General features: G+C 51.4%; 1 protein-coding gene and 1 non-coding gene across 6 annotated transcripts in view; both read right to left on the bottom strand.

Annotated features, from left to right (window-relative positions):
• Positions 1–19,051, bottom strand: part of WHRN (whirlin) — a 91,968-nt gene that overhangs the window by 49,064 nt on the left and 23,853 nt on the right. For all 5 annotated transcript variants that reach the window (XM_070375035.1, XM_070375037.1, XM_070375036.1 and 2 more), the window contains exons 2-3: positions 15,371–15,589; positions 7,440–7,565 (exon numbers count right to left, since the gene is read on the bottom strand). In XM_070375035.1, coding sequence (XP_070231136.1) covers positions 7,440–7,565; positions 15,371–15,589 — 345 coding nt within the window. The remainder of the gene's footprint in view (positions 1–7,439; positions 7,566–15,370; positions 15,590–19,051) is intronic.
• LOC138989030 (small nucleolar RNA SNORA43) lies at positions 460–591 on the bottom strand. Its single transcript, XR_011465275.1, has one exon. It is a non-coding gene; the product is annotated as a small nucleolar RNA SNORA43 (small nucleolar RNA).

Here is a 19,051-nt window from a genome sequence, read left to right as displayed (position 1 = left end):
TCAGGTTATCTATTTTTCTTTCTTGAGTGTTAGTGGTTTATATCTTTCAAGAAATTGGTTCATTCATTTAAGTTGTAAAATTTACAGGCAGAGAGTTGCTTGTAACACACCCTTATTTTTTTTTTTTTCTGAATATAATCAGCGAATCCTCCCAAACCCTGTTTTCCTGCAGCAGCGCTGTCAACCGGATCCTCTAGCCTTCCCTCAAGGGACTCCTTACGTCAGGCATTCGTAGGCCTGGTGGCGCAGGACGCCAGCTCAGCAGCCCCCAGCCAGGGAGGTGCGTCACAGGTGCTCAAGGATGCCTAAATGTCCTCCCACACAGAAACATCGTTTCCAGCAGACCCTCTCCTGGTCAATCCCACCGGACCCAAGCTTGCCGTTTGCCTGTCCGCTCCCTCGGTCCTCCCCGGCCTTCTGTGCACGTGGGAACAAGGGGCTCCCTCGTGCGGTGCCCACTGATGTTCGGCTACAAACCATTCTTAGTGCCCATGGTTGAGCACTGAGCGTATAAATAGCCGCTTCCTCTCTGCCCCAACGGCACGGGCACAGCAGGGCAGCCGCACCCGTGGTGCCAGCAAATCTGGCATCTGCAGGGTAGTTAACACACCCTTATTATCTAAGGTTTTTTCTTATTGTTAGAAATATGAAGAGGTAATTTTTATCATCTTCATTAGGGCTGCTATAAAATCAGTCGTCAGATCAGATCAGATCAGATCAGTCGCTCAGTTGTGTCCGACTCTTTGCGACCCCATGAATCGCAGCACACCAGGCCTCCCTGTCCATCACCAAATCACAAATAAAAATACTTTAAAAATATCTTTACTAAACAAGTATTATGTAGCAGCCACACCCTTTTTCCCCACTGAGAATATGCAGACTGCATCCTTGGAGAGTATGCCAGGCTTATTCTCTCCCAGCAGGACTATTTCAGGGACTCACGGAGACAGAGTCAGCAGGCAAAGGAGCTGCCTGATGATGAAGAGGCTCTGTCCAGGGCTCTGTGCTGGGGATTCAGACACCTGGACCTACTTCTCCATGATCCTCAGTCAGTCCTTCCCCTCCCTCTGGTCTTCAGTCTCCCCAGGTGGGAAATGGGAAGCTTGGAGGCTGAGATCTATGCATATAGATGGGTTCCTGCCACCACCTACCCTCCATCAGGGAAGAGCTGAAGGTGGTCCTGAATGTCCACCGGTACCTTTGATGAGCAAACCTCACTGTGGGCCATGGTGCTATTCAGCTTTTTCATCATGAAGGCACGTGTCTCTAAAGGAAAGGGTCTGATTGCTCAGGTCCATCCCAGGTGGTTATAAAAACCACTAAGGCCTCTTAGCAGGATTCATTCCTCAACAGAAGTCCAGCTCTGTGCTGTGTTCAGACCAGGATGAACATGAAGCAGTGGTCAAGATTGGAGCTTTGGAGTCAAAAAGACCTGGCCTGGGGCCTGCCTCAGCTGTAGCCTCCCTCCTTCATTCAGGACATCCACCGTGGGCCAGGTGCTGTCTGCACAGCGTGTTGAGAGCATGCAGTCTCTGCTCCACGCTGCCGGGACCTCAGGGGAGAGACAGTCATTAACGTCACGTCTGACTGTGTGACCCCATGGGCTGTAGCCCGCCAGCCTCTTCTGTCTATGGAATTTTCCAAGCAAGAACACTGGAATGGGTTGCCATTTCCTCCTCCAGGGGATCTGCCAGACCCAGGGATCGAATCCAAGTCTTCTGCATCTCCTGCATTGGCAGGCGAATTCTTTACCCATGAGCCACCTGGGAAGCCATTATCAGTTTAGTTCAGTCGCTCAGTCGTGTCCGACTCTTTGCGACCCCATGAATCGCAGCACGCCAGGCCTCCCTGTCTATCACCAACTCCCGGAGTTCACTCAGATTCACGTCCATCAAGTCGGTGATGCCATCTAGCCATCTCATCCTCTGTCGTCCCCTTTTTCTCCTGCCCCCAATCCCTCCTAGCATCAGAGTCTTTTCCAATGAGTCAACTCTTCGAATGAGGTGGCCAAAGTACTGGAGTTTCAGCTTTAGCATCATTCCTTCCAAACAAATCCCAGGGCTGATCTCCTTCAGAATGGACTGGGTGGATCTCCTTGCAGTCCCAGGGGCTCTCAAGAGTCTTCTCCAACACCACAGTTCAAAAGCACTAATTCTTCGGCGCTCAGCTTTCTTCACAGTCCAACTCTCACATCCATACATGACCACTGGAAAAACCATAGCCTTGACTAGACAGAAGCCATTATAAATAAACCCAAATTATGATGAGATTATAAGTTTCTATCTCACAGAGCTGCAGTGAGGGTCAGAGCTGACAAGTGGAGATCACCAGCTCCTGGGTGAGTGCTCCATGAAGGACGCCATCCCAGGCTCAGGCCAGAGAGGACCAGTCAGCAGAACAGACCTTGGTAAAAGCCAGTCCACAGAGAGGTCAGCCCAACCCAGTTGATACACAGCACACACGACAGATCTGGAAATAGTGATTCATCCCTATAGTCACCGAGACACCAAATCAGCAACAGATGCTCCATGGCCAGCCCCAAGGCCACAAGCAGCACAGTGGTGACCCCAAGAGTGGGGCATTCATGGGAACAGAGTTCCTGCCCCCCAAAAACCCCATCCAGGATGGAAGCCTGGCTCCCACTGGCAGAAACCAAATAGGTCTTCCACCCTGGGATGACCTCAAGGGTGAAGGCCATGGAGCCTGGCAGGATAAGATACAAGCACCCTGGGCTTCAGAAACTCAGTGATTCATAAGAAGACTAAATGGCCTTTGTTTCCTCCTTCTGCATTCTTTTGATATTTGACCAATACAGGGTCCTAGGGAGGTGGTGGAACAAAGTCCACAGCTTTTAGAGGGCCTGAAGAGCTAGGGCTGGATCCCTGTGTGAGCCCAAGCAAGGTACTACGCCTCTCTGAGCCTCAGTGATGCATCTATGAAGTGTCCACTTACTAAATGCCATCTATTAATGCCCACCAAAGGGCTACTGGGAGGATTAAATAAGCGTGTATCTAAAGTGTTTAGCACAATGCCTGGTTCATAATAACTGGTTAATAAATAGCATTATTATTATTAAATGCCAGTCAACTCTGGCTGTCCTTAAAGGAACAAACAAGGTTTTATGGCCCCTTCTCTGGTGGGGTTTGCTGGGGGCAGGTGTAAAGGCATGAGAGAGGCCTAAAGGTAAATGCAGAGGCAGGAGTCACCCCTGCCGGGAGGGCGGGACAGTTCCAAGTTCCAGGCGGCCACCCCTGGGTGAAGGCTGGCAAGTGCAGGGCCTCCTCCTCTGAGCTCTTTTCCCAGCAGTGTTCCAGGACTCACAGGGCCCCTCAGGAGCGAAGGGAGCGGCTGGAAGCCAGGCACAAGGTGCGCTATCACCCCAGGAAAGCTCTGCACGGTGGCAAGGAGCCCTATTTACAAATAAAGTTTGTTCTTGGCTCCACCACCCACACAGCCAAGCCCCTTTATTCCATTTCAATATGCTTAATTACGTGGAAAGTGCACTGGCAATAAAACAGAATGAATCAGTCCCGGACGCCTGAGTGAGTGTAGGCAGGTGTTAGCATATGCGAGGGCCCTGGGAGGGGAAAGTCCAAGAGTGGCAGGGAATATACTGATAAAATGTTTTACTACGGTGGGGATGGAAGATGCAAGGGCCTTTACTGAAGGGGGGCATTTTAGGAGCAAATAAAGCTTCTGATCGCCTGCAACTGAGAAGCAGACTAAAGTAAATGAAAAACTTCTTCTACGGAATATTTTTCTTCTGCCTTGTTTCAAAATGGAAATCACTTTCTTGTTGCTGCTTCCATGATTATAAAAGTAGCATTTGCTCCATTGAGACACTGTATAAGGATATAAAGAATTAAATGAAAATCATCCATAATCTTACCACCTCAGGATACCCACTATGGACATCTTGGTGTGTGCTGCTGTAGAGGGTTCTCTGGATATGTTTTTGCATACGTATACAATATGCATGAGATCCTGTAGACACGTGGTTTGGCAGCCTGGTTTCCATCGAATAACACACTGCGGACGTCCTTCCGTAGTAATAACAGAAGATCTCGAGCATCATCTTTTTACGGCTGCAGAGTCCTGTGTGCATTATATCATCTGTGTGATCCAGCTATTTGCCTCCTCAGCATGGTCTGGCACCTTCTCCCCGCCTGGCTTTCTGCTTTCAGCCAACACCAGTCTTCCTTTGCATCCTAGAACACTTCTTTCTGCTTCAGGGACTCAGCGTTAGGTGTCCTTTCTGCCCCAAATTCTCCTTCCTCCTTCACATAATTCATCTTTTTCCTTTCAAATTTCCACTGAAATGTTTCTTTCTCCAGGAAGTCCTCCTGGATATCTACCCCCAGACACTGAGAGTTCCATTTATCACATCTTGGTATTTATTGCATTTAAATACACAGTCGTGAAACTTACTCCCCCTCCCCCTTGTCTTCCCACTGGAAAATAAGCTCTCGGAGGGCAGGGACTGTGTCTGTCTTTCTCAGCTGAGAAGCCACAGGGCAAGTACAGTGTCTGGCATGCAGAAGTGCTCAGTATATATGTGCTGATCACGTGGAAGGAATCGAAGGATAGGCAGCCAGGGAGCCCCGCTTCCCGCATTAATACCTACTTCCTGCCTGCCTGCCAAACGATCTGCCAGCAGGTCACCTACTTTGGCACCTCTCTGTGGGTACAGGAGCCTCCAGGTGAAGGAGAATAGATCACGGTCCTGTGCCTGGGCGCCCGCTGGTGCTCCCCGGCCAGAGATAGTCCCAGAGATCTGCCTGCCCAACTGTTAAACTGCTCACGGCCCAAGCTGGGAAACCAAGGCCCAGAGATGGTGACTGCAACCACCAAACTAAAGTATGTTTGCTCCTTGGAAGAAAAGCTATGACAAACCGAGACGGCTTATTCAAAAGCAGAGACATCACTTTGCTGACAAAGGTCTGTTTAGTCAAAGCTATGGTAGTCATGTAAAGGATGTGAGAGTTGGACCATAAAGAAGGCTGAGTGCTGAAGAATTGGTGCTTTCAAACTGTGGTGCTAGAGAAGACTCTTGAGAGTCCCCTGGACTGCAAGGAGATCAAACCAGTCAATCCTAAAGGAAATCAGTCCTGAATACTCATTGGAAGGACTGATGCTGAAGCTGAAGCTCCAATACTTTGGCCACCTGATGTGAAGAGCTGACTCATTGGAAAAGACACTGATGCTGGGAAAGACTGAGGGCAGGAGAAGAAGGGGGTGACAGAGGGTGAGATGGTTGGCAGGCATTACTGACTCAATGGACATGAGTTTGAGCAAACTCTGGGAGATAGTGAAGGACAGGGAAGCCTGGCGTGCTGCAGACCACGGGGTCACAAAGAGTCAGACACGACTTAGCAACTGAACAACAACAACAACAAATAATTGCTTTGTTAATATTGTGTTAGTTTCTGTTGTACAACAGCATGAATCAACTATATGTATACATACATCCCTCCCTCTTGAACCTCCCTCCCACCCACCTGCTTCCCACCCCTCTAGGTCATCACAAAGCACCAAGCTGTTTCCTGTGCTATACAGCAGCTTCCCACTAGCTATCTGTTTTACACATCAGTTCAGTTTAGTCTTCTCCAACACCACAGTTCAAAGGCATCAATTCTTCGGTGCTCAGCTTTCTTTATGGTCCAACTCTCACATCCATACATGACTACTCGAAAAACCATAGCTTTGACAAGATGGACCTTTGTCGACAAAGTAATGTCTCTGCTTTTTAGGTATGAGAAGGAAATGGCAACCCACTCCAGTGTTCTTGCCTGGAGAATCCCAGGGACGGGGGAGCCTGGTGGGCTGCCGTCTATGGGGTTGCACAGAGTCGGGACACGACTGAAGTGACTTAGCAGCAGCAGCATATGTATGTCAATGCTACTCTAAATCCATTCATGGGGCTACACCTTTATAACCTAATCACCTTCCAAAGACCTCACCTCCTAGTATCATCACTTTGGGAGTTAAGAGTTTCAAGGTATGAATTTGGGAGGAACACATTCAGTCTGTAACACAGACACACAATAATTTTAACCTTTATCATTAATGCCATCGAGTGTATTCTTCATTTTCTTCTGAGAAAGAGATGCTGTATATTATCATTATCTAGGAAGGGGAAGGGGAACAGTGAGGTGGAGGGATTCTCCAAGGTCACAAGGCTTTGACAACAAAAGCAGCAACGCTGGGATCCGGCCTCCAGACCCAGAGCTTGCCTCATCGTGTTGTGTTTCCTAGGGGAATCCCCCTGAGCCACGTCACGGAGGAGGAGGTGCGGGCAGCCTCCTGACCCCCACTCTGACCTGCCGTGACCCTTCTTCTCATCCACATGGAGAACCAGCTTCCCCGGGTCAGTAGAGCACTCAGGCCCTCTGTTACAAAGACGCAATCTCATCTCCTGCCTTCTTCCCCAGCCTCACACGTGGCTAGTGGCCCATCGGGTCACACCTGGTCAAACCACATGGCTCCTTCAGCCAGAAAGCCCTGCAGCCCAGCCCCTTCACCCATATCCTCTCGTCCACCGGACTTGGCTCAAATGCCACCTGTACCCAGGGTCACTGCCACCACAGCACCTTTGGCCATAGGATTTAGCCACAAAGCATGCTGCTACTTATCTAAGGAATCTGTGTCTGGGGTCCAGTGTAACACAGTCTCCGCCTCACCCACTGTACCTCCCCAAAGCCCTGGGGCAGTTCCTGGCCCTCCTCACTGGGGGATACAGTGTAGCGGTTAAGCCCATGGGCTTTGGAGCTAAGGCTGCTGGGCTCAAACCCTGCTCTGCTCGCCATCGGCTGCATGACCTTGGACAAGTCTGTTTAACCTCTACAGCCTCAGTTTCCCCAACTGGACAATGGGGGTAAGAACATCTCACCCCACAAGGCAGGATAATGTTCAGAGAGATGATATGTGTGACATTAAGGACAAATCCCGGGCACGCAGCTGGCCCTCTTCAAGATGAGCGCTAACTGCTGGTTGCCCTGGATCAAATGCCAGCCCTGAAGCTGCCCAATGCAACCCCATCTCAGCCCACAGCTGCCTCTCCTCTTCCCTTTCCAGGTGTCACAAGAAACCCCAAAGTCAGGGCCATCGCCCGTGTTTACAAAACAGCAGCCTCAAAGAGCTCAGGCTGGCCCGCTGCCCTCAGCATGTGGGAGGGTGCCCTGTGGGAGGATCACTAGGAGAACTCGAGGCCTGGGAGTGGGGGGGTGAGGTGTTCTGAGCTGTGAGCTGTGAAGGAGAGTCGTGGAGCCAGGGGAGGGCTCCCGGCTGGGAAGGTCCTTGAGGCGGGGTGCTGACCGCTCTGCCGGACGTCCCATTGCAATCAGCGGCCCAGAGTTCCACACATAGGAACCTTCCCTCCCTCTCTCCCAGGCCTGCAGCCCAGCGCCCCATCCCTCTCCCTGGAGTCATGGGTCTCTCACCTTGAGCCCGCTGCTCTCTGCTTCGGAACCTGGGTCCACGCCGGTGACGTAAATGCCCAGGCCATACTCCGCTCCCCCGCGGATGGTGAGGCCCAGGGACCGGCCGTCCCCCAGCACCAGGTTCACCTGCAGGGGGAGAGGAGACAGTATTGGAGGGCCTGGAGGGCACCGGGAACTTCGGGGTGCAGGGGGCGGCCGCTTGAAGGGCCCCCTCCCGTACTCTGAAGGGCACACCTACTCGGGCTTGCAAGGTGTCCTGGAACATTCTGGTTTCTGCCCCAGCTCTGCCCCCGACTCACTGAGTGACGCGGGGAAGTCCCTCTCCCTTCCTGGGTCACAGGCACAAGTGAAGTAAAGGGAAGGCCCCGAGGAAGCGACCTCTAGGGACCCCCCAGTATTGACACCCCAGGTTTTCATGTTTCCCTCACACCACGGGGGCCCGGACTCTCTCGGCCCCCACTGGCCGCCCTTGACTTCACACCCTTCAGTCAAGGAGTACCTGTCAGGCCCAAGGCCTCCACCCAGCTCCCCCACCTCCCGTCCTCTGATCTGAGGATCCAGGCTGAGTCCAGGATCAGGGCCCACCACCAGGCAGGCCACCCGCAGCGTCCCCCGCCTCCCAGGGGCCTGGTCTCCTGCCTCCCTGGGGGTATCCTGCTCTGCCACCCGTCCTCCCAGGCCACGGCAGTGTCACTTCAGCAGCCCTTCATCTCACAAACACGGGGAGTGCCCACCGAGTGCAGACCCAGTGCCAGGCCAGGGATGTGGAGATGACCCAGACACAGGTCTGCCCCCAAGGGCACCGAGTCCTGAGGGGCAGAGAGACCAGCAAACAAACCTTCAGGGTGCCGCGTGATCAGAGCCGGATGGGGTGACCTGGGGGCCATGTGGGTGCAGAGAAGGAGCAATGGCCCTGCCTGGAGATGGGGGTTGGATGGGGGGAGCTTTCTGGAGAAGTGACATCCTTCACGAAGAACCGGAGAAGGGAGGCATGGTGGCTGGAGCAGGAAGCGCTGCAGGTGGTGGGGGAGGCTGAGGGGGGTTTGTCAAGAGGCTAGCGCAGAAGCCTCAGTATCCATGAGGGAGACTGGTGTGCTTGGCCAATTACAAAAAGAAGTCGCCAAACAGTTGAAAGTGCTAGTTGCTCAGTCATGTCCGACTCTTTGCAACCCCATGGACTATAGCCTGCCAGGCTCCGCTGTCCATGGGATGCTCCAGGCAGGAATACTGGAGTGGGTTGCTATTCCCTTCTCCAGGGGATCTTCCTGACCCAGGGATAGAACCCAGGTCTCCCTCATTGCAGGCAGATTCTTTACTGTCTGAGCCACCGGAGAAGCAGAACGGCTGAAAACTTACCCCAAAAAAGGGCAGAAAACACCCCGAAACAAGTTAAGACCCAGTGGCATGTAAGGGACCCAAACAGAGCACAGTGTGACCGCTCACAGGAGATGGGGAGGTGGAGGTTGCGGCAGGCATTGGGGAGGGCAAATGTCATGGAGTCAGTTAGGAAGCCATTCAACTAGCTCTCTCTTTCTGAAAAGTCATTCACCCGACAGTTATCAGGGGCTCTGCACCCATCAGGCGCCCCTTACATCTATTATCTCACTTCATTCTTCAGTCCTCCCCTCTGGAGATCAGGGGGGAAGTAACTTGCCCAGGGTCACGTAGCCAGTCCCCTACTGGTCAGGGGGAGGTCCTGGAGAAGACAGACTCAAGTCCAAACTGACCACGAAGATTGTCAGCGGAGAGAGCAGAAAGGAACCCGGGAGCACACAGATGGCTGTGTCCCCTTCAAATACTAAAGATGAAACAAGCCCCACGGCTTGCCGGTCACTTCCCCGTAAATCCTTTACATGGGAATAAAATGGAGTCTTCATCACAGGACTATAATAACAGACCTACCCACAGCAGGGTATCTGCTTCAATCACCTGCTGGCAACTCCACCAGCACTTGGCAGGAAACAAAACTCATCTAAGGGAAAGGGCACTCACTATGTGAGAGGCATCCTGGCACAGTGAAAAGAAGACCATTCAGGCAAATAATAAGAATATAAAAATAATAACTCATTAAAGCAATTGGTTACTGAATGTACTGCGTCTTTCCTAAATCCCTACTCAACACTTCACATGCCTTACCCCCTTTAGTTCTCTTTCCTCTTCTGTGGTTTCTCTTATTATCCCCAGTTTCCAGATAAGGAAACTGAGGCTGGAGACGTGAAATGGCCTGGCCAAGATCACAGAGCTGGCAGCTGGCAGAGCCCAGCCGTTTAACCAGCTTGCCGCATTGCCTCCCAGAGGACTGAGTTCACATCCTGCTTCTGCCCTTTACTCCTGGGCAACTCTGGGGCAAGGCCCAATGCTTTTCTGATCTTCAGTTTCCCCATCAGTGAAATGAGAGCCACACAGCCTAGCTGGGGCAGGCACTGCCATCCTTCTTCCAGCCCCTGCTTAGAACCCCAAGGAAGCAATGTGAACAGCCCTGGGAGATGACGTCCATAAATATTTGGGGGCAAAAAAACGATATGAAAGGTACCTAGCACGTAGGCAGTGATGGATAAATGATGGTTGTTGCTGCCATGAATTACTGTGTCCCAGGCACCATCCTCTGTGCACACGATTTATTGATTCTTGAAACAGCCCCGTGTGGCTCCTGTGATCACCCCCAAATCACGGCTAGGGAAGCTTAAGTGACACACCCAAGGTCAGGTGACTCACCCAAGGTCACACAGTCCGGGAATTCTGAAACCAGGGGTGATACTGTGATTTATACTAAGAAATACATATTTTTGTCTTTGTCCTCCTTCCTGGCAATAAGCTCCGGAAACTTTGTAGATTCCTAAGTGATAAGACCACTAGGGGCATCTTTTGTTCTCATAAGGCGACTCTGGGTGCCTGGAAGGCGTCTGGTCACCAGAAAGACCCAGCCATGATCAGAAGCTTGGAATTTTCAACACCACCCCCATCTGCTTCAATGACCTGCTGGAAACTCCACCTTCCCCACTCTCCAGAGACGGAAGAAGCGCTAGAAATGGAGTTAATAACTGGTCATGCCTATATGATGAAGGCTCCATAAAAATCCCAATTGTATGGGGTTCAGAGAGCTTCCGGCTCAGTGGACAGGTGGAGGTATGGGGAGTGTGGTACATCCGGAAGGGGCGTGGAAGCTCTGAAACCCTCCCACACACCCTGCCCTACGCACCCCTTCCGTCTGGATGTTCATCTATCCTTTATCATGTCCTTTATGATAAACTGGTAAACAGTAAGTAAACTATCTACCTGAGTCCCATGAGTCATTTTAGCAAATTAATCAAGCCGAGACAGGGTCATGGGAACCTCTGAGTTATGCCAATTGGTCAGAAGCACAGGTGATAAGCTAAACTTGAAACTGGCATCTGGAGTGTGGCAGTGGGGGAGGTGTCCATTGGACTGAGTCTTTAACCTGTGCGACTGGACACTGTCTCCAGGAAGAGCGTGTCAGAATTGAGTTAAATTATAAGACACCCAGCTGGTGTTCCAGAGAATTACTTGGTGGAGAAAACTTGCACACATCTGGTGTCAGAGCACCCTGAATGTGATGATAAAGGAGAAACACAGGAGGAGCACTGTAGGATTTCCTTATACGGACTTCAGATCCAGTTCCAAACCCTCCTCACCTTCCATACCCAGCTGGTTCCCAGCTGGGAACCAAAGGGTTCCCAAAGGGGCAGGTCCCACCTTGTCTCTGCAGTTACTGAAGGGATGAGCTTGGGGGAGGGAATAGCTGCTGCTTCAGAGGATCTGCCTGCTTAGCCCAGATTGGGGCCGTGGCTCTGAGAAGCCACTGAGACTTGCCCACTTGCTCAGTGACCCTGGTCAGGGGTGGGCAGTAGGGGACATTTGAGTCCTGCATTTTAAAACAGTCACTCATGCAATTAATACTTCTGACTAGTCAAGGCTATGGTTTTTCCAGTGGTCATGTATGGATGTGAGAGTTGGACTGTGAAGAAAGCTGAGCACTGAAGAATTGATGCTTTTGAACTATAGTGTTGGAGAAGACTCTTGAGAGTCCCTTGGACTGCAAGGAGATCCAACCAGTCCATCCTAGAGGAGATCAGTCCTGGGTGTTCATTGGAAGGACTGATGTTGAAGCTGAAACTCCAATACTTTGGCCACCTCATGCCAAGAGCTGACTCATTTGAAAAGACCCTGATGCTGGGAAAGATTGAAGGCAGGAGGAGAAGGGGGCAACAGAGGATGAGGTGGTTGGATGGCATCACCAACTTGATGGTCATGGGTTTGAGTGGACTCCGGGAGTTGGTGATGGACAGGGAGGCCTGGTGTGCTCTGGTTCATGGGGTTGCAAAGAGTCAAATACGATTGAGTGACTGAACTGAACTGAACTGAAGCATGTGCACTGTGCCAGGCCCTGATTCAGGCCCTGTGAGTGCACCAAAGCACAGCACCAGTGGTGGGGAGGAGGCCCTACCCTTGTCTCCATTTTATAGAAGAGGAGGTTGAGGCTCAGAGGGGTTACGTAACTTCTCCAAGGTCACACAGCTGGCAAGTGGTGGGGTCAGGATTTGAAGCCAGGCAGTCTGGATCCAGTGTCTTACTCTTCCTGTCATGCTGACGAGATCCCGTCTAACCCCCACAGCAGATCTGTCCTAGGTTTTTTATACGGAGACCACATCTGTACCATACAGACTACGGGTCAGCACAGAATGGGAAGCTGGAATGAGGAACAACTCTGCACCCTATTCACCTCTGAGCATGTGACCGTGACTTGGGAGCAGACAGGCCTGATTCTCGCAGGAGTTACCTGTGTTCCTCCCTTCTGTTCCGTCCTGCAGCCTCTGGGATGGTTCTCACACTCCAGTGTAGAGAAGAGCCTTACTAGCAAGGGCTGCAAAATCAGAACTAGCTTGGGACAGTGGAGCAGCTTTCAAGGACAATATCATACCGGGGATTTTTACATCACTTTTGCCTTGAGAACTCATTTGCCTAGAAGGTGTGTCCCCACGAGGGTTGAGGTTAGGCTTTTTGGAGTTTGGCATGGGAAGTCCAGAGTCTGGGGTGGCTATTTGGAATACCGGATGAGACCAGGCGGCTGGAGAGAAGAGAATCGGGCCAAGGAGCCAAAAGTGAGGGCTCCGGAGACATTTCCCCTATGCCCGTCCTCAGTGGCAAAACAGGGGCTACAGACTGTATCAGCAGGAGGAGGAAGGGGACGATGGAGAAGCTTCTCTGGTGTGGGTCAGGGCACTTCCTGCCTCCCGAACTGTGTTCCCTCTGGAGCCTGACTGTCTCAGCTTCTGCCTTCTGCACACTCGAGTTCGTGTATGCTCAGTCACTTCAGTTGTGTTCGACTCTTTGCAACCCTATGGACTATAGTCTGCCAGGCTCCTCTTCTCTCGACAAGAATGCTGGAGTAGATTGCCATTTCCTCCTCCAGGGGATCTTCCTGACACAGGGATCAAACCCGTGACACTTACATCTACTGCACTGGCCACTAGCACCACCTGGGAAGCCCTTCTGCCTTCTACATTCCTATATAAGTTACTCCAAGACACCCACAGGGCACCTTACATCCTCCCAACCTTCCCACCCACTCAATTCCAGTGCCAGGATCCTTTTCTCTAAGCCTTGAAGATGCCACATTTATTCCCACTTCAGGGCCTTTGCACTGGTGTCCTAGCTGCCTGGTATTTTCAACGCTCAGAATGATACACAGCAGCTCCATCTTCCTCTCGGTCTCAGCTCAGAAGTCACCTCCTCAGGGAGACCCTCCCAGCCCACCTCATCTGAAGCAGGGGCTCCCTCCCCATCACTCTCCATCACCCTTCCTGATTTTATTTCCTTCCATCAAGCCTCACCATCTTAATTATCTTGTTCAAATATGCTCATTTCTGGACCATCGTCTCATTCCTCCTGTGACGTCCAAACTCACCAGTAGCTTCCCCAGAGCAGGGCTTCATGTCTTCTGGCCATTTCTCCATTCCCACCTCCCATGACAACACCAGGAATACCACAGGTGCTCACTAAGCATGGGCTGACTCACTCAGTGGATCCTAGTTGCTGCGGCACCTGAGTCTTGGATTTTGCATCTCCAAAATGTTGCTAAGGGCACCTATTCCATAGAGCAGCCACAAGGATATAGGAAGATGCTGTAAGCAAAAGCCAGCACATGGCGAGCTCTTCCCTGATCATAATTACTACCCTAAGATCATGCCCTCCAGAGGGAAGGCTTGAGAAAAAGATACAAGTTCTCTGCCCAGCCCTGGAAGGCTGGCCTTGAAAATGACTCAATGCCATAGGCTGTGCCGCTTTCTCGAGATGGCCAGAGAACAGCAGCGCCTGGCGGGAGGCGGGCATGAGCCCCTTTCTGCGGCCAACCAGCCCCGGCCCCCTTGAAGAAGCCCAGGCAGGTGCTGGTGGTGCACACGAACTGGCTACCCCGCTGCCTCTCTGCCGGCAGAAAACCCCGCACCTCTGCTGGATCCAGCATACTGATATTTGAGCAAAGAACACAAAACACATTAAATAAATGTTATGGTCTTATCGACAGGAAAGGAGAGCTAAGAAAGAGTCTCCGGAGGGAAGGCGCTTGGCTCAGAGCCCCAAGCTGCGTCAAGGTCTTAAAACGTCAGAGAGCTGCTTACAGGAAGGACTTTCTTGGTCCCAGGAGCAACGAAAGGGTGCAAGGCAAACAGCACCCCGAGTTAACCTTAAAATATCAGGGGGGACCATCTCTCAGTCCTTTCTCAATTTTATTAAAGAAACAATCATGGTCTTGGGGAAGGAAGGCTCTGTAGGGGGCATTGAGGCCCCTGACCTCTTCTTCGGGTTACAGCATCCCATGGTGCTTTGGGCTACAACCCATCCCCCACCAGCCACAGTACTGGTTTGATTCTGTCAATCAAAGGCACCTCCCTGCCAGCCAATCAGGTGCTCCCTTCCCGATACACGAATCTTGAGCAAAAGGATGCAGAGAACAGAAACCGTGGGGACCCCTTTCTTCCTGGGGGCTGTATCTTGAGTTCCTCAGCTTCAGTTCTGGGCTTGCCCACACACTGCCAGTCAATTCTGACTTTGTGGAAGGTGACCAGGACCAGTTTCCGTTCCTTACAACCCGAGACCCACACTGCAAAAGGTGCCCTGTGAGGCTTGGAGTCCTGGCAGCTGCATGTGGCCATGCGCCTGGATCTGGGGCACTGAGGAGTTAAATCATCGCGAGTGTAAATCATCTGAGCATCTTCTCTTCCTCTGTCCACTCTCGGGGCTACATGAAGACTAGGCTTCAACCATAAGGGGCAAAATATCACAGAAGACAGCAGAGGGAGAACAGAGTTGCCCCCCAAGCCTAAAGGATCCCCTATACTCTGCCATGGAGAACTGATGCTTTCTAACTGTGGTTTGGGACTCTTGAGAGTCCCTTGGACTGCAAGGAGATCAAACCAGTCAACCCTAAAGGAAATCAACCCTGAATATACATTGGAAGGACTGATGCTGAAGCTGAAACTCCAATACTTTGGCCACTTGATGCGAACAGCTGACTCATTAGAAAAGACCCTGATGCTGGGAAAGATTGAAGGCAGGAGGAGAAGGGGACAACAGAGGATGAGATAGTGGGATGGCATCACTGACTCAAAGGACATGAATTTGAGCAAACTCTGGGAGATGGTGAAGGACAGGGGAAACCTGGCGTGATGCAGTCCATGGAGTCACAAAGAGCTGGACATGACTGAGCAACTGAACAAATAACAACATGGGAATTGAGGTAGATGAAGCCCAGAGCCCCTACAAAACCAAGGCCTTTCTTCCAGGCTCTAAGAAGTTTCCCTGTTCTGGGTTTGGCAAGAAGAATGGCATCTCAGTGGCCAGCTCCCCCACCCCGACTCCCACCAGCCCTCCATCTCCAGGAGGCCCTGAGAGGCCAAGGCCAGGAGGCTTACCTTTTTCTCATCCCCGCCTTGCAGGAGGTGTAGGGTGCTCCTTCGGTCACCCTCATGCTGCCGCAGGGCGCTGCCGTGGGGCTGGGGCAGGCCTGAAGGTGGGGAGATGCTGCGGCCCTGGGGGTCCACCCAGGTGTAGATGTGGTTGGTGACGTAGCCACCGGGGATGCGCCCCGCTGAGTACACCGACAGCACCAGCTTCTTGGAGCCCTTGAGAGCCTAGAGAGAGAGAGAGACACCTGTTAGCAGGAAAGGGGATGGTGAGAGATTGTCCAGAACTTGCTTCCTCTTAGGACACTGCACACAGAGGAGGCAGCCAGCCCCTATGTCTCTTCCCTTTCCCAGCCCTCAGTTTTGTCTTAGGGAAATGAGGACATCTGTCCCACCCCACCCCATCCCTTACCTTGAAGTGGTCCAAACACAAGAAATAAGACCTCTCAGCAAATCTTTGCTGAAGAGTCGATGGAACAGGCCTACAACTGCATCCTTAGAAAGGCCTGCTGGGCTGCCCTCTGGGAACATGGACTCTGAATGTTCCCACCATTCCTTACTTGATATGGGAGGCTCACCGTGCCGGGACTATTTGTGCAAACAACGTAGTGGTCTGGAAGGTGGGTACAGGCAGAGGCACCTACATGACCAGCCCCCAGATCAAAGCCCCCTGGTGTGAGTCTGTAAAGAGTGTGCCTGGAAGGCATTTCACACATCAACACGACTCAGTGCCGGCGGAATCAAGCGCACCCTGTGTGACTGCACAGGGACAGGACTCAGGAGCCATGCCTGGTCTCCTGCCGTCCAGCCCCGTGTGCTGTTCTCCACGCTCACTGTGCTGTGTACCCTTTCTCTGTAACAAATCTTAGCCACTAGCACAACCATATGCTGAACCCACGAGCCCTCACGGAAACTAGGGAAGATCTCGACGACCCCAATAGAGAGTTAAGAGATAAAAATACTGATAATAATGGCCATCACTTTATGGCAAATAGAAGGGGAAAAAATGGAAACAGTGGCAGATTTTATTTTCTTGGGCTCCAAAATCACTGTGGATGGTAATTGCAGCCATGAAATTAAAAGACACTTGCTCCTTGGAAGAAAAGCTATGACAAACCTAGACAGAGGGTTCAAAAGCAGAGACATCACTTTGCTAACAAAGGTGCATAAGTCAAGAGTTATGGTTTTCCCAGTAGTCATGTTTGGATGTAAGAGTTGGACCATAAAGAAGGCTGAGCGCTGAAGAATTGATGCTTTCAAACTGTCGTGTGGAAGAAGACGCTTGAGAGTCCCTTGGACACCAAAGAGATCAAACCAGTCAACCCTAAAGGAAATCAACCCTGAATGTTCATTAGGACTGATGCTGAAGCTGAAGCTCCAATACTTTGGCCACCTGATGTGAAGAGTTGATTCAATGGAAAAGACCCTGATGCTGGGAAAGATTGAGGGCAAGAGGAGAAGGGGGCAATAGAGGATGAGATGGTTGGATGGCATCATCGACACAATGGACATGAGTTTGAGCAAGCTCAGGGAGATAGTGAAGGACAGGGAAGCCTGGTGCTACAGTCCATGGAGCTGCAGAGTCACACATGACTTAGTAATGGAACAACAGCAACAATGGTAGCTTAACAATGATAAAAGGCCTGTATGTGTGAGACATTCTGCCGTGTACCTGACGTGCTTTATCTCCTGAAATCCTTATGGAATCCAATCTTGGTGAGGAGGGATTCCATGACTCAGTTGAAGTAAAGGAGGAGAAATGACCTGCCCACACAGCTAGTAACGGATTTCTTTCCCACAGCAACTAATGTTGAGTGTAGGTACCACCTTGACTTGACACTTTCTAGTCCGGGGATGGAAGGACCACAGGGAGAGGTGAACCCAAACTCTGCCCCTGGAGCAGCCATACTGCTTTCCCATGATGCACCTGTACTGACATGAAGCCCTTTATTCTGGGAGGTGGTCACTCAGCACTGGGATTAACAAGCATACACACCCCAGAACCTGGGATTTTGTATCAGTGATAGTACCTACACATGGGTAAGCTCATGTGTATTAAAATCACATTTACAATCATTACAAAGCATTTTAATGTGATAGATCTTACAATCATTACAAAGCATTTTAATGTGATAGATTTTAATGTTAAGTGGGGTCAGAGGATATAAATCCTGTCTCACAGTGTGATCTCAGTTAAGAGAAAAATTACACAGGGAAAAAAAATTGAAACCGAGGAGTAATGTGCCAAGATGCCAGCAGTCCTTCTCTCTGGGGGGCAGGATTATGGGTGGTTATTATTTTGTTCTTCCTGTTTCTCTATATTTTCCAAATGTTCCAGAAGGAAGGTGTAGTGCTTTCAATATCAGAAAATAGCAATATGCATAAAAGGGGAGGGTGGCACTTAACTCTCTGAACCTGCAGAGCACTGTGTAATACTGACCCCCAGTTCTCTCCATGGACAAAAGGGGTCAAGGGCGTGGCTTTCAGAGACAGTGGAGAGCCCTGCTTGGGTAGAGTTTCCGGACAAGGACACTGGACCACAGGCCTGGACACTCTGACACCTGAACCTCTTCCAGAGGAGGAAGGTCGGGCTGGGAGGGCCCCTCGATCCCACAGTTAAATGCCAGTCCCAGGGCAGTGGGATAACGAGCAGATGGCAGCTCTCCAAAATTCTGCTTGTAAAAAACATTTCTGAGAAGATGAGCAAAGAAAGATTTACAGTGTTCTTTTCCCATTCCCCGGGACTCCCCTGACAGCACAATTGGGAAAATAAAATTTCTGTGAAGTTTAAGATGCAGGATGGAGGAAGCCTGAAACCAAGTAAGCTTTTGCTGGAATTTAGTGCACAGCATCCGCAGAAGCCACTGTGGCCTTTGAGGGGTCTTCCTAACCCCTCTGCCCCGCCTCTGGCTCCCTCCTCCATGAAGGCGTTGCTGAAGCTCTGATGCTGCTTCGATGGGCTTGCCTCTTCTCTGCTTCCTCCCTGGGATAGACGGTGAGTCTGAGCCCTCACTCATTCCACAAGGGCTGGCCAAGAGCCTACTGTGTGCCGGGCCTGGAGAGAGAAATGTGAGCATATCTTCAGGGCACCTGCGGCCTGAAGAGAGACAAGGCTTCGCTGGGCCCAGAGTGCGTGCCTGCCCGCGAAGCCGCTTCAGCCGTGTCTGACTCTTTGTGACTCTGTGAACTGTAGCCCCCCAGGCTCCCCTGTCCATGGGATTCTCCAGGCAAGAATACTGGAGTGGGTTGCATGTCCTCCTCCAAGGGATCCTCCTGACCCAGGGATCGAACTCAAATCTCCTGTGACTCCCGTGTTGCAGGTGGATTCTTTACCTGCAGAGCCACTGGGGAAGCCCAGGCCCAGAGTAGGTCCTCAGAAAAACCTGTTTGCCCTGACTGGGTGAAAAAGCAGATTTTTGGCCTCCAAATGAACCATAACACGCACAGGCATCACCCCGCAGCCACCTTCCTCGTCGGATCTGGAAGGCTGCGCTGGAATTGGGGACAGGGGAAGGCAAGTGGAAAGAACGGGACCTTGTGGATCTGGGCAGAACTGGATTTAAGTCGCCTCTGTCACTTGTGAGTCCGGGGTCACTGAGGCCGGCTGCTTCTGCTCTCAAAGCAGCACAAGTTGGTGGGGGAGAGGCGCGGACAATGCCCACCTCTCAGAATCCTGTGGGTAAAACGGAA

Source organism: Bos mutus, chromosome 8, assembly GCF_027580195.1.
Source record: "Bos mutus isolate GX-2022 chromosome 8, NWIPB_WYAK_1.1, whole genome shotgun sequence".
Lineage (NCBI taxonomy): Eukaryota > Metazoa > Chordata > Mammalia > Artiodactyla > Bovidae > Bos > Bos mutus.
Note: the sequence above shows the minus strand (reverse complement) of the source record. Positions and strands in the feature narration are given on the sequence as shown.